Here is a 12869-nt window from a genome sequence, read left to right as displayed (position 1 = left end):
ACAGCTGTACCTTTGTAGGTGTCATAAGCAAGTGTCTGTGGACATGTGTGTGACAGGGAAAAGGCAAGGGAAAGAGAAATGTCAATATCTGAGATTTGCCCAGGGAGATGAATTCGTAAGCAGGTTAAGCCACAGCACTGAGATACAAGTACAGGCATCAGTGAAGTTACAGGGAAAATAGCTCTCTAAGTTTTAATACCATTCAGGCACAAAAATTGCTCTAATAATTTATGATAAATATTTGCAATTAGCTTACTTAGCTTTGGGATGAGTTCTGTAGGAGAACTTGCCATTGGACACCACCTGCACTCATAGGGCTGAGCACTGCAAGAGGCACTCTGAACCCCAGGGACAGTTTTCTTGATATTCTTGTTTCTAAACACCAGTTCTGAAGACACCATTTTCCCTTAATGTATTAAGCAGAAGTGGGTTCTTCCATGCAGTAATGAGTCAGGGAGCTGTCTTGAAAAGTGCCAAATGTGTAATTTTTGCTGGGACAAGAGGTCTATGTTGGATCACAGCCAAAGAGCTGAGGATCAGGTTTCAGAGAGGAACATTATATATTCCAGTCTTGTATCCCTTCAGATGGCATTCCAATAATGTCATGGCAAAAATCCACCAAGTTTTGGCCTGTAGCACAATATCCCCACTACATTAAATGTATTTCTTTCTTGAGCATAGTTATAAAAAAGTTCCAGAATCTGGGCTCATGTCCCAACATTCCAGTTCTACAAACATGCAAACGGGACTTGAGATTTCACATAATGCTCCACAGGGTTTGTAAATGCAGCCATGAAGTAAAAAAGAATGTAGTTTGTACATACGAGGTTAGGTGTTTGGGGATTTGGTGGTGGTTTATTTTTTTGGTTTGGTCTAGTTTTGCTTGTTTTTTGTTTTTTTTTAAAATTTGTCAGGTTTGTGGAAAAACATCGTACAAAAGGGCAATAGAATTTCTGTTCATAACCATAAGCTATTCTGTTACCCAAATTTAGTAAATTTCCAATAATTTTTATTTTCTATACAATCTTAGAAAACAAGACTTATCAGGGCTGGAAATATTTAAACTCTTCTGTGATGAGTAACTTCTTCAAAACCACCTGCATGGCTTCCAATGAAAGGTAGTTATGACTGAATTGTATTGTGTACCCATGCACACATCATGCATTTTTCAAAGAGGACCAAGCACGACTCACAAATGAACAAGTGGTATTTTATAATCTGTAAAAATTAGAAAGTCAGGCTGAATTATTTAATAGATTTTCCTGCAGCTTAAGTTTTCTGGATCCGATGGGGATTCCTTCATATACGGCAAAGGAAATGGAATCAAAAATGGAAAATAACATGTGGCAGGAGAAAGCTGGAATTTTTAGCAGGAAGTCAGTTTACTTCCTTATTCTCCTCATAAAACTATAATAACCTTTCACATGAAAAATTAATGGGTTGTATTTTAACCAAATTTCTGATTGTTGGAACATCTGAAGAACCAGCATACTTTAATCCCATAAGGCAACACTTTCCCTATGCTTTCAGGAAATTCAAAGCTACTACACATTAAATTCTATTACACACATTTGAAATTTAAATTTGTAAAGGCTTTTCAAATACTTGGTGTTGAAAAAAACCCAAAACAACCAAAAAACCCCCACCCCCAAAAACAGAACAAAACAAAAATTCTCACCACTCACACAACAATAAAGATTTTCTTTGTAGGAAATGTGACATTCATGGAACTAACAGCAGATTGCCCACATTTAAAGTTCCCTCTGCTCCTTCTCATTTAGCAGTTTCCTCCTCATTAGCAGAGGAGGCCCCAGATTGGCCCCACAGATTTCTACAGGGAGTTTAGGAATTTTAGGATGTTTTTTTTCCCTCAAAAATATTGGGATGAGTTTCTCCTTTTGGATTAGTAACATTAAACATTTGTGCATTATGCAAATGCAGACAAGCTTGAAGAACTGAGAGGAAATTCAAGTCAACTGGCCATTTTTGGATGTACTTACTGGGTTGTGGAAAGAATACAAATATTGCACCAGAAAGCTGGACCCAGGTTATGTAACCTGCAGTATTTGTAAATTAGGACTCTGGCATGAGGAGTGAAGGAGTTGTGCATTTGGATCTTGCACTGGATTTTGATCTAAACTATTTTCTCTATATTAGAATCTGCCTTGACCTGTTGAAGCAGCAAGATTATAATATTTTTTATACTTCCTCCTATACTATCAAAAGAAAATAAATTGTTTAGGCCATCTTCATTCTTGAGCAAATGACCCTGGGCATCATAACATACACAGACTTCAGTGCTGGAAGATATATTGGTAATTTCTGATTCTAGAAAATATGTTCTTGCAGCTATATGAATTCTTGTTCTACCAGTGACAAGACCCTCAGTGTTCTGTTGAGGTGAAAAGGGATTATTAAAGAAGCTACACTCCTCTTTAAAAAAACCCCAAAACATTTAACTTGTTACAATTTTAACAAAGCTTAGAACCAATGATAAAAGTTGTTTAATGGTAGACAAAACCAAAGGATAATGCTAAATAGCTAACAAAAACTTTAGGCACATTATACTGTGCAAGGAATCGGGGCCAGAAGTCAGATAAGTTGCTATTAACAACATGCATGTGAACATTGTCTTGTACAGGACAAAAATCAATGTTCTCTATTAACATTTCTGATCATATAAATACAGAAACACATTTCTATCATCTGCTAGCATGCATGCCATTTTTTTTTCTCCTGCCCCAAGTGCTATTTTAGTATTTGAGAACAAAATGCTGCCTACTATATAATCATTGAGGACAGTTGATGCAAGATTCAAATCACAGTATAATATCCATAAAATGTTTATTAAAGCAGTGGCTTAGAGTTTAGCCCTAACAATGTGTTGCCAAAAGCATTTTGCTTGCCTTCTCATTAGTGACATACTAAATCACTTCTCTCCAACCACTGTATAAAAACATTCATTTAAGCCAGCACGAAGGTTTTCATTAATTTCAATGGCAGCCTTAGAAGCAAGTGTAATAATATACTTCTTGTACAGCATCCTAAGATGTATAACATGAATTTTGTATCTTACCCAGGAAAAAGGAAAAAAAGCATGTTTCTCTCAGATAAAGCCATTTTGCTTCTGTATCTTTTTTTTTTTGTTTGTTTTGCTTTTGTTTTGCTTTGTGTTTCCCCCCAGCAACATGGATGCATGGAATCACAATGCCACAGTACCTGTCACAGCCTGCTGGTCATCCACCATTAACTTTAAACCTTTTCCTCGCCGCACCACGCGCACTGTGTGCCACTCATTATCATTGAGGTTATAGCCAGCAAAAAGGGTTTCTGGGCCTTTGCCTGTAGGACATGCCAAACAGTCATTATGCAATCTTTAAAGCAGTTTACATGTGAACCTCACAGAGAAAGAGAGAAACAGAGAGACTGGCTGGGCAAATGTTAAAACTCACCAAAAGTCACATCAAGCAAGAAAATTACCGAGTATAAGCAAAACATAGAGCTACTACGTACTGTATGCTACAGAACTATTACATTAAAACACTTCTAATGTCTATTTAACTATGTAAACACATTGTGTATGCACCAGGTTTTCATAAATAGGCACAGTCAACATGGATTTAATTATTCACTTTTTAATCTCATACAGGTCTTTAAGAAATAGGATTAGTGAGCCAGAAGAACTCCAAGAATGCATTTACAAGACTGGATTTTTGCTCCTTTATTAAAAATAATTTGGTGGAAAATAAAAAGTGGAATGTGTGAGTGCATGTGTTATATTTTTCTTAATCTATGTCAACTTCTCTGTTTGTTTAGCTTCTGTTTATTAGGACTTATCAGAACATCATCTATTACCTGATCTAGATGACTTGCTATTATTCAGATCCAGTACCTTCTGCTGTTAGCAGATCTTCAAACCATGTTTTCCTTTTTCATTTCATGGATATGGGTTTTTTGTTGTTTTTTTTTTTTTTTTGAAATCTGCTATTTCTCAGCAGTACAGCAAACACTTTAATGCAAATTCTGTACATAGCACAATGTACTTGCGACAACCAAAGTATTCCCAAACCTAGGAAAAAGGATGCCTTTAATACCCAGGAAAAGATTTCTCCTAAGAAAAGGATTATAGATATTGTGCCTTGCACTGTTGACCAAGAGAGAAAGAAAAATCTGACTTTGTACTTTCATTGATATGAATAGATGGTAGATCAAGTGCTGCACGAATAGATCAAAACTCATGTGGTGACTGTCCAAAGGCAAAGCTAATCTGCTATAAACAAATTACATTATTGTAAAACAGAGACCTTCCTAGCCTGTTTGTTCAGTTCCTGTGGCAGAATAAATGCTGCTGATAGCTTAAAGTTGTCAATTAAATTCTGGACTCTGTGCAAAAGAGAAACAGAGCCCCTGCAGCTAGTCCAGAAGAGGGCTACAAAGACAACCAAGGGACTGGAGCATCTCTCTGATGAGGAAAGGATGAAGGACTGGGTCTCTTCAGCCTTGAGAAGAGAGAGTAGGTACAGGGAGGGGCAAGAGGATGGACCAGGCTCTGCTTGGTGGTGCTGGGCAGTGGGACAAGGGGCAACAGTCAGGAACTGAGGCTCAGGACGTTCCACCTGAACATCAGGAAGAAGTTCCTTACTGTGCCGGTGACAGAGCGCAGGAACAGGTTACCCAGGTAGGCTCTGGATATCCTCCCTTCCCTGGGGATATTCAAGAACTATCTGGACACACTCCTGTGCCATATGCTCTGGGATGAAACTGCTTGAAATGGGAGGGTGGATCAGATGCCCCACTGTGGTTCTTTCCAGCATAACCCATCCTGTGATTCTAAGAGACACATTACAAAATAACTTTTGACACAGAAACATTAGGGTTACCCTGAGTCAGACCATTACCTCCACTGTGCCCTTCCAGGTGACTCTATCCCATGCGTCAGTCTTGCTCTGAAAGGGACATGCAACTAGCCCTGAAACTCTCCCACTTTTCTCTTGGGATTCTATTCCATCCAGCACAGGCTAACTGTGACGGGTGAGATATGCTAAGAAAATCAAAGCCTAAAATCAAAGCCTCTCTGACTTCAGAACTACACAGAAGGAAAAGGACACTAAGATCTTGATGCAGCTGTTCAGCATATTGGACAGTTTTCATCTCAGATGTTTTCCAACTTCTGTCAGCATTTTTTTAAATTGCTGCTGGTTTATTGCCCTACTTTTATCTGCAACCTTTGCTATTTTGGGCATGCCAAGGGATCTCCAGGAACAAAAATGCAAAGCAAAGGCAGCGAGTCTCATAACACTGTTTTTCTGTGTCTGTGTTGACACCAAGCTAGGAAAGGTGTTCAAACCCAGCAGAAGCAGATGATTGGGGTCAAATAACATGAATCATTCAGCTCCTTAAATGTTTGCTTTCTTTGACAAGAGAAAGACCAGTTTTGCATAAAGCTTCAGCGAATAATATTCTTTTTGACTGTGCTGGTATAGATGCAGTGAAAAAAACTTAAGCAATTTATTTTAGGCACTTCAGTGGAAGCAATTCTACCTAGATTTGGAGACAACAGATGGATTTTTTTTTTTTTAAGCTGAAGTAACATGAGCAAAATCTTAGTGAGAGTCACTAAGTCTGCCTAGGCGTACACCATTTAATGATAATGTAAACATATTCATGCTTTTTTATTAGTCCAACCTTTTTTTTTTAATTTTTAAAATAGTTGAACCACTTAGTCTCCATTATCTCGCTTCATATCTCTAAAAGACCTAAAAGCATATGCAATTTTAATTTACTCTCACATTAACAACCCTCTGTAGTGTCTCTTTTGTGTAAAGGTGCCTCAGTGTACACTATTATCAAATCCAACTTGGCTGCTCACATTTACAGGCAAATCTATCTATTCTATTTTAATGGCTGGGGACTTGTAAACTCTTCCTGTTGTAAAATTAAATGTGTGCTTTCCATCAGTCTATTTCCCTTGCAAGAGTACTCAGAGTAAAAAAAATCAGGTCAGAACTCCATGAAAGCTGCCCGTTCCCACTGCACACAATCCAAGAGAGGATTAAGGGGACTCCTGGTGAAAGGGCTTTGAAAAGGACAAACCTTGGTATGACACACCATGGGAGCAGGGCACTGAAAAGAGTCCTGCCCTTGGACAAACTATCCACCTGCATGGAAAAGAGGCCTTTCCTTCCTGGGGCTGATCTCTAACAGAGAAAAAGGGCTTTTGATTTGTCACAGTGGGTACAAGAAACTACAAAATAGCCAGGCCCAGTGCCCAGGGATTGTGTATCCACCTGTCCCATCATGCTGCTTCTCTGCAAAGTAGGACAGTTTTCCATGGCAGCGGAAGAGGGAGATAAGAAAGGATGGATGCTCACCATTCCTGTGCTAATGCACTGCTTGAGCTGACTTCCTGGCCAAGGACATGCTTTCACACAGAAAAACAGCAAATATGATTGTGAGCAGAGTATTTAGGAGAAAATTGTCTAAATGCTTAAACAGAAAAGGATGTAGGAATCCATGGATACCACAAGACTACCAGAACTGCAGAAGAAAACTCTTAACATACCTTGTTAAATGTCATTGGTCAACCTGAAACATAGTTCATATTAGTACTTTCCTCGCTGACTTTCAAATGTATTGACCTAAAATTAATTTAAACATCATATTGAGATCATGCAGAATCTTCTTCTGCCCTGGTTATACTTCTTATGGTGAATCTACTGTAAATTTATATCTACTAAATCATTGGCTCTCCAGTCTTGTTCTGACTTTACACTGATCTGACTTCACTTCACTTGAATCACACCAGCAGAAAGTGCTCTTAAATGAGTGTATTTGAATAAGATTTGGCATGCTTCCACCTTTTTTTTTTTTTTGGTCAAGGGGCGCTATGGGCGTTTTTAAAAAAAATTGTTCTACATCTCCCACAAGAAGAAAAGCGAGAGCCCCAACTAAAAGAGTGTGTGCATATATAAAAAATTGTGTTTTACACGGACTGATACTATTTTTCCAAACTTATGTCCCTTCACTCCCATTTCCCATACTGTCCTTCCTCTGGAACTTATCTGGCTCTTTCTAGACAGGCCATAGTTGTTTTGCTTCACACGCCCAGCCAGCACTTGCTCACTTTCTGGGTTACTGATTCTCTCAGATACCAAAACCTTCATCATAAACCTTTTCTTTCTGAGACAAGATGCAAACTGGAAAAAAAAAAAAAATCCATTAACTAACTCCTCTTGCTTAAGTATGACATTTATTATCAACATCTATGTTCAGCTCTTTTCCTATTTTTAAAGGCTTAAATAACTACCAGATTTTATGCATCCTTAGAGAAAATGGATAGTACCAAATAAAAGATGCAGTGTCACTTTTATGGCTACCACAGTTTGCTCAGAGTCCATCCTGCCAGTAAAATTTCCACATCCATTTAAAAGCAGATAATTGCTTGTACAAACACCCTTTTACAAAGCAAAATGCAGACTGTGCAGTCAGTTGATACAGGTACAAATATTGATGGTGAAATTCACCATGAGCTAAGAGATATAAAGCCCCAAACATTCCCAGTTATATGCTTACTTTGGCATCCAAAGCTGAGCTTACTTTGTTGTCAGCACGTCAGCTGGAACTTAACAGACCTTTCAAAGTTAAAGGAAAAAAAGTATGAACCTCCCAAAGGAAAAAAAATCTCATTTCCAGCACGCTGAATATCCTAAATTTTCTCTGGAGATTCCTTTTCTCTTTACTACCTTGTGAGGAGCTTTTTCAGCCTAACTCAAGTGCTGAAGATTTGCTGAATTCCAACAAGTCAATCAGTTAACTTTAATATGCACAATTTTTCCTGTTAGAGAGATCTATCCTGTTGTACTTTACTTTTTAACCAACTACTTGAACAAACTGATGATTTTGAAAGAAGATACTAGTTCTTGCATTGTACCAAAACATGTTCAAAATGAGTTATCTAAATTTGTTTCTCATAATGCAATCCACCACTACTAATTAAGGTATTTACCAAAATGCTTGGAGCATTCAATTCTGCCATCAAAATAGATATGAAATACAGAAAGAGGCACCACAAGCAGAGATTAGAAAGGGAGACTGGGTGGTTCAGTGAATGCTGTACTAACCAGTGGAACCCAGGCAAATCACTACTATTTATTTATTTATTAGTCAGCCAAAGAAAGATCAGAGTTTTCAGCCTGGTTTGCTAATAGAAAACTATGCATACTACAGCTATCAGTAACAAGACAAAAAGACATTTGGACAAGGAGACAAAACCCTGAGACCAATTCAGTTAATAGAGAAAGTTACTTAAGGTCAGGGTTGTCAACATTTCAGCTACAATAATAAATGTTTTAGGATTCAGCTTGCTATGTATAGACAGCTGTGTGGCTCTGAGAGACACCTGAGTGTCATTGTAAATACCTGGTGCACAACAAGAGGACTCTGTGCCATCTCAGTTATCCTGCTCCCAGAGTGAATTTAGCATCCCTCTAAACTCAGCCAGACTCTCAGTCACTGTGCAAACCTCACGAGGCATCTGCATTACCAGGCTGCAGCACAAAAGGTTCAGGAGAGATTCCTCCAGAGCAAGAACAGAAACACAAGACATACAGGGTAAGGCATCTTAACCTTCACCATCCTTCCTATGGCTGCCTGCAGAAATGTTGCTGGTCTTCCAAAACACTCATTAGCACAGCTGAGCTTAAAAAGTCAATTAATACAGTGAATCAGCTGTGTTTTAAAAGGCTGTGCTGGTGTCATCCCAAAATTCCCTGGCTAAACGTGTTTCTTGCCAACAGAAAAGTTACATTGTCTTTTAAACATCAGAAATGTGTATCAGGTTATCATTTACAGCTAATTGATAGGTAAACTTAAAAAAAAATTCTAATTGCAAGTAAAAGACATTTTGTCCACTGTATTTTCTCCCCAGCAAACTCATATGGAAAATTCCACAAGAATAGCACATTCACTGAATTGTATCAAGGAAAACATATCAATCTTGCATAGCTTGATCCAAATGCTTCAGCCCACAATAGTTTTATTATAGACAAAATTGCTTTTGGCAATTTGGGTAATGTATTGGCAGTTAAGGGTATTTTTATCCCTTTTTTTTTAAACAAAATTTGACATTTCAGAAATTAAAATGAAGGAGACTGGAGCTGCTAATATCATTCATCAGCCTTCATTGCAGCTGTACAACAGATTTGCTCATAATTCTTAGAATAACAAGAATATAATATTAAATATTTCCATCTAGGCATATCTATATTTCTCATACAGAAATGTAGAAAGCTAAACAAGATACTTTTGAAAATTCTACTGGCTTTCCCTACACGGCCAAACTACCAACAGACTGCATTTACTATTGATCTAGTTCACTAGCAAGGAGAAACAGCACACACAGTGAATTCACTGGGGAAGAAAAATCCGTGGAAGGATATAAAAATGACCAACCCAGGAATCAGGATTCAGATCCAGTTCTGAGGGCACAGAGTTTTCATTTGTCAGGTTCTTTTCTCTAAATTTGCTTCCCTGACCATGATCTGAGTTGCCGTGCATTTTTCTCCTCCCAGCTTTGCCTTTCTTTTGGAAACTGTTTAATTTAGGGTGCAATATCACACATACTCATCCATTTATGTTCTTTTAAGCTGTGAGATATTCACTGTGACACAGCTGATGTCTAAACAGAGCCAGTGGATCCAGGTGGGAAGGCAGAGCACAGGCAGATCTATTGGACTAAATTAAATCTACAGATTCTGCCAAGAAAGGTGCTGCTGACGAGCCACTGTCTTGTGAAAGTCTATTCTCTACAAATAGAACCAGTACTCAATTTCAGCAAGATGGAGAAAGAAAGAAAAACATCAGAAAGCAGTAAACTTTAGAGTTGCAAGTCCTGGGCTCTAGACTTCCCTGCTAGACCAAAGGATATGTAGAAGACAGACATATGCTCTCAAAGGTCAGTAATTGGGTCTACACTAATTTGAACTGTATTTCCTGAAAAAAAAAAAAAAAAAAAAGGGGGGGGGTGGAGCTGCAATAACAACTCTCTGTGAACTCAGAGCACATGAGAGGATAAAACTGAACTTGTTACTGCGTTATGAGTAACATAATCTTAGAGACTTCTCTCAATATATAACTACTAACATTTATGGCTTAAAATTGGTTCCATTTTAATTTAGTTTTGTAACTCATCTATCTAAGCAAGTGAAACACAAACAGCCCTAAGGACATGTAATTTTCTTTTTTCTTGGAAATAATGAAAGAAAAGTATATTTTAAAAGCAGCTAAACCCAGAAATCAGCTAGATCCCTCTGTTTTTAAAAAGAGTGCAGTTCCTCTTTCACACTGCTCTCTGAGGATTGTGACTATCAGAAAATGTGCTAAAGGTCCTAAACGTTGTATGAATCTACGCCAAGGCTCTGAACTAAAGCAAAGTCAATGAGCATGAAAAAATGTGGTTGTTGCTTTGTCAGCTCACTGCTGAATGCTCTGAGACATTTTCAGAAACCATGGTGAACCTGACAACTGACTTTGCTGTAGATGAGGTGAGTGAGAACTTTCAATACCTGGCAGTCCTATGATAGTTTTTTAAAAAATGAAGTGCAAGATAACTTACTCTGTATTTACTGCAGGTAAGGAAATGTACACTTGCAAAGATTGTGCAGCTTTACAATCACACTGTAAGGTCAAATCCTGCCTTGGATCAGGCTAAATTTTTTAAAATGCGCTCAAGACTTATCAGTGTGAGTTGGAATTCACCAGATCCTCTTCCACAAACTACTTGTATGGCTTTAGTGAGTCTTAATTTGTTTTCACATTAACCTGATATGGCTGCTATAATGAAAAATTCCACAAATTTTAAGCTGAATATGTTTGAGCATTTTGTTTTAAGTCAAACTTAACACAAACACTTTAAAGTCAATACCTTTGACTTCATTCTACCTAAGCTACTGCTGTACATTAGGAAAGCAGCTATTTCACAAGTCTTCTATCCCATTTAATAACTGAATTTATTTTTTTTAAATATCATCCACCATAAGCTTGCATATCGGCATGAAAAAGAAAATGGGAAATTTTAATCCCTTTAAAAGACTGAAATTCTCCCATGCAGGATTTTTGCATTACTGAGATTTCTAATTCTGAAAGTTTGTTTCAATGGAAAATTCTTTTTTAGGTCTTATTTAACAAAAATTTTGTAAAACTGCTGAAGAAAAGAATGGCTAGTTCATCTGGAGTTATTATTACTTTTCCCCCCCTCTATAAAATAATAGGATTGAAAATCATGAGAAATTAAGTGGGAACTTAGGAGCTCCTATGCAAAGTAGTACTAAAACTAACATTAACCTCCAATTTTAAGCAATATTGAATTTCAACTTTTTAAAAAATAAATATTCATTGTTCAGTTGTTACTTTAATGGTAGCCAGAATCAATAATATTCATTATTTCTGAATAAATTCATAGTTTTATCAATCCTACTGATTTGTGAGACGTGGCTTAAAGCAGAGGAAAACAGCAATGTTAAGACAAATTTAAGTTAAGTTTCTCCTTTCCCGAAGAAGGGTTCATTTTTTACCTTAGCAGACTCACCATTCTGGTCTTGACTACCAAACCAAAAGACCCAAACTTTAAAAACCACAGAGACAGAAGCATACATTTCTTGTCATGGATTTCTAGGAGCAGCAAGAACATTCCTCTAAGTTTTCAAAGGAATGGACTGTGCTACACCTGATAATCTCCATTTCCTTAGACACCATCTCTACAAGTTACTGCTCAAATAAGGGGCCCAGAGCTTCCAGGGGAATTTTGCTGCCTCCTCTGAGCTCAGGAGATCTGGAGGAGTTCTCACTTGGAAGAAGGGTTTCACAAGGAGATGGCTATGTGAATAACTTTTATAATGTGGACCTTAACTGATGTCATTCAGCTGATAAACAAATAAACAGACGGAGACACAACAGTGCTCCAGGCAACAGATGCAGCAGATCTCCAAGTGCACCCTTAGGAGCCTGAAGAACCTGCTCTACTTCTGTCCATTTACACCCAGTGAAGTAAAACCAGCCTAACTTACAGCAATCTTTGTAGAAAAAGTAGCCACACATTTGATTATTTCCTTTTTTTTCTTCATGGATAGAATTGGAATAATTGTTGTATATTGGCTAGATTATAAGTGACAACAGGAAAAAAAGAGGAAGAAACAGCTTTGCCACATTAGCCTTTCTGACATTGATATTGACTGTGCCCATTTATATCAAAACCATGGCTGTCAAAACTCATTACATTTTAAAATATAAGTAAGCACAACTTAAGTATGCTTATCCATAATTTGCCTTTTTGTAGAAAAAAATTATCTTTATGTTTAGTTAAATTAACACAACAGGAAAAAAACCCATTTATATATTTCCTTGTACCCTTATATCTCACACAATGTTCTTAAGAATAAGCAGATTGGAAACTAGCTGGCATAGAAAGGAAGAGAATTTTGGACTGTGACTTTATTCTAAGAATAGGCTCCTCTTAATTTATAGGTGTCTTCATCCCAAAACCAGTTGTTATGAAATAGTTACAACTAAATCTCACACTCATATCCTTTATTTGTGGTTTGTTTTTTTTTTCTTTTTGTAATTTAAATGCTGAATTATAAAATTTTGCCTAATTAAGAATAAAAATATTTAAAGGTTTATTATAATTGATTATTTAACTGTTTTAAAATATTTTTATAATCATCATGGATCAAAAAAAGCACAATTTCTTGACACTGCTTATTCTTGGATATTTCTAGGAAGACATGAGTCAAGGAAAGAGGACTAAAATAGACATTTCAGATTGTTTTCAGAAATCACAAAGGGATGAATACAAAGGTTGATCCCTGCTCTGT

The 12869-nt window shown here is 37.2% G+C and overlaps 1 protein-coding gene across 8 annotated transcripts in view; it reads right to left on the bottom strand.

Moving 5' to 3' along the window:
* NRXN1 (neurexin 1) overlaps positions 1–12869 on the bottom strand; it is a 672843-nt gene that overhangs the window by 359578 nt on the left and 300396 nt on the right. For all 8 annotated transcript variants that reach the window (XM_059840820.1, XM_059840821.1, XM_059840822.1 and 5 more), the window contains one exon: positions 3220–3342. In XM_059840820.1, the coding sequence (XP_059696803.1) occupies positions 3220–3342 (123 nt within the window). The remainder of the gene's footprint in view (positions 1–3219; positions 3343–12869) is intronic.

This window comes from Haemorhous mexicanus, chromosome 3, assembly GCF_027477595.1.
Source record: "Haemorhous mexicanus isolate bHaeMex1 chromosome 3, bHaeMex1.pri, whole genome shotgun sequence".
In the NCBI taxonomy this organism is placed as follows: domain Eukaryota; kingdom Metazoa; phylum Chordata; class Aves; order Passeriformes; family Fringillidae; genus Haemorhous; species Haemorhous mexicanus.
Note: the sequence above shows the minus strand (reverse complement) of the source record. Positions and strands in the feature narration are given on the sequence as shown.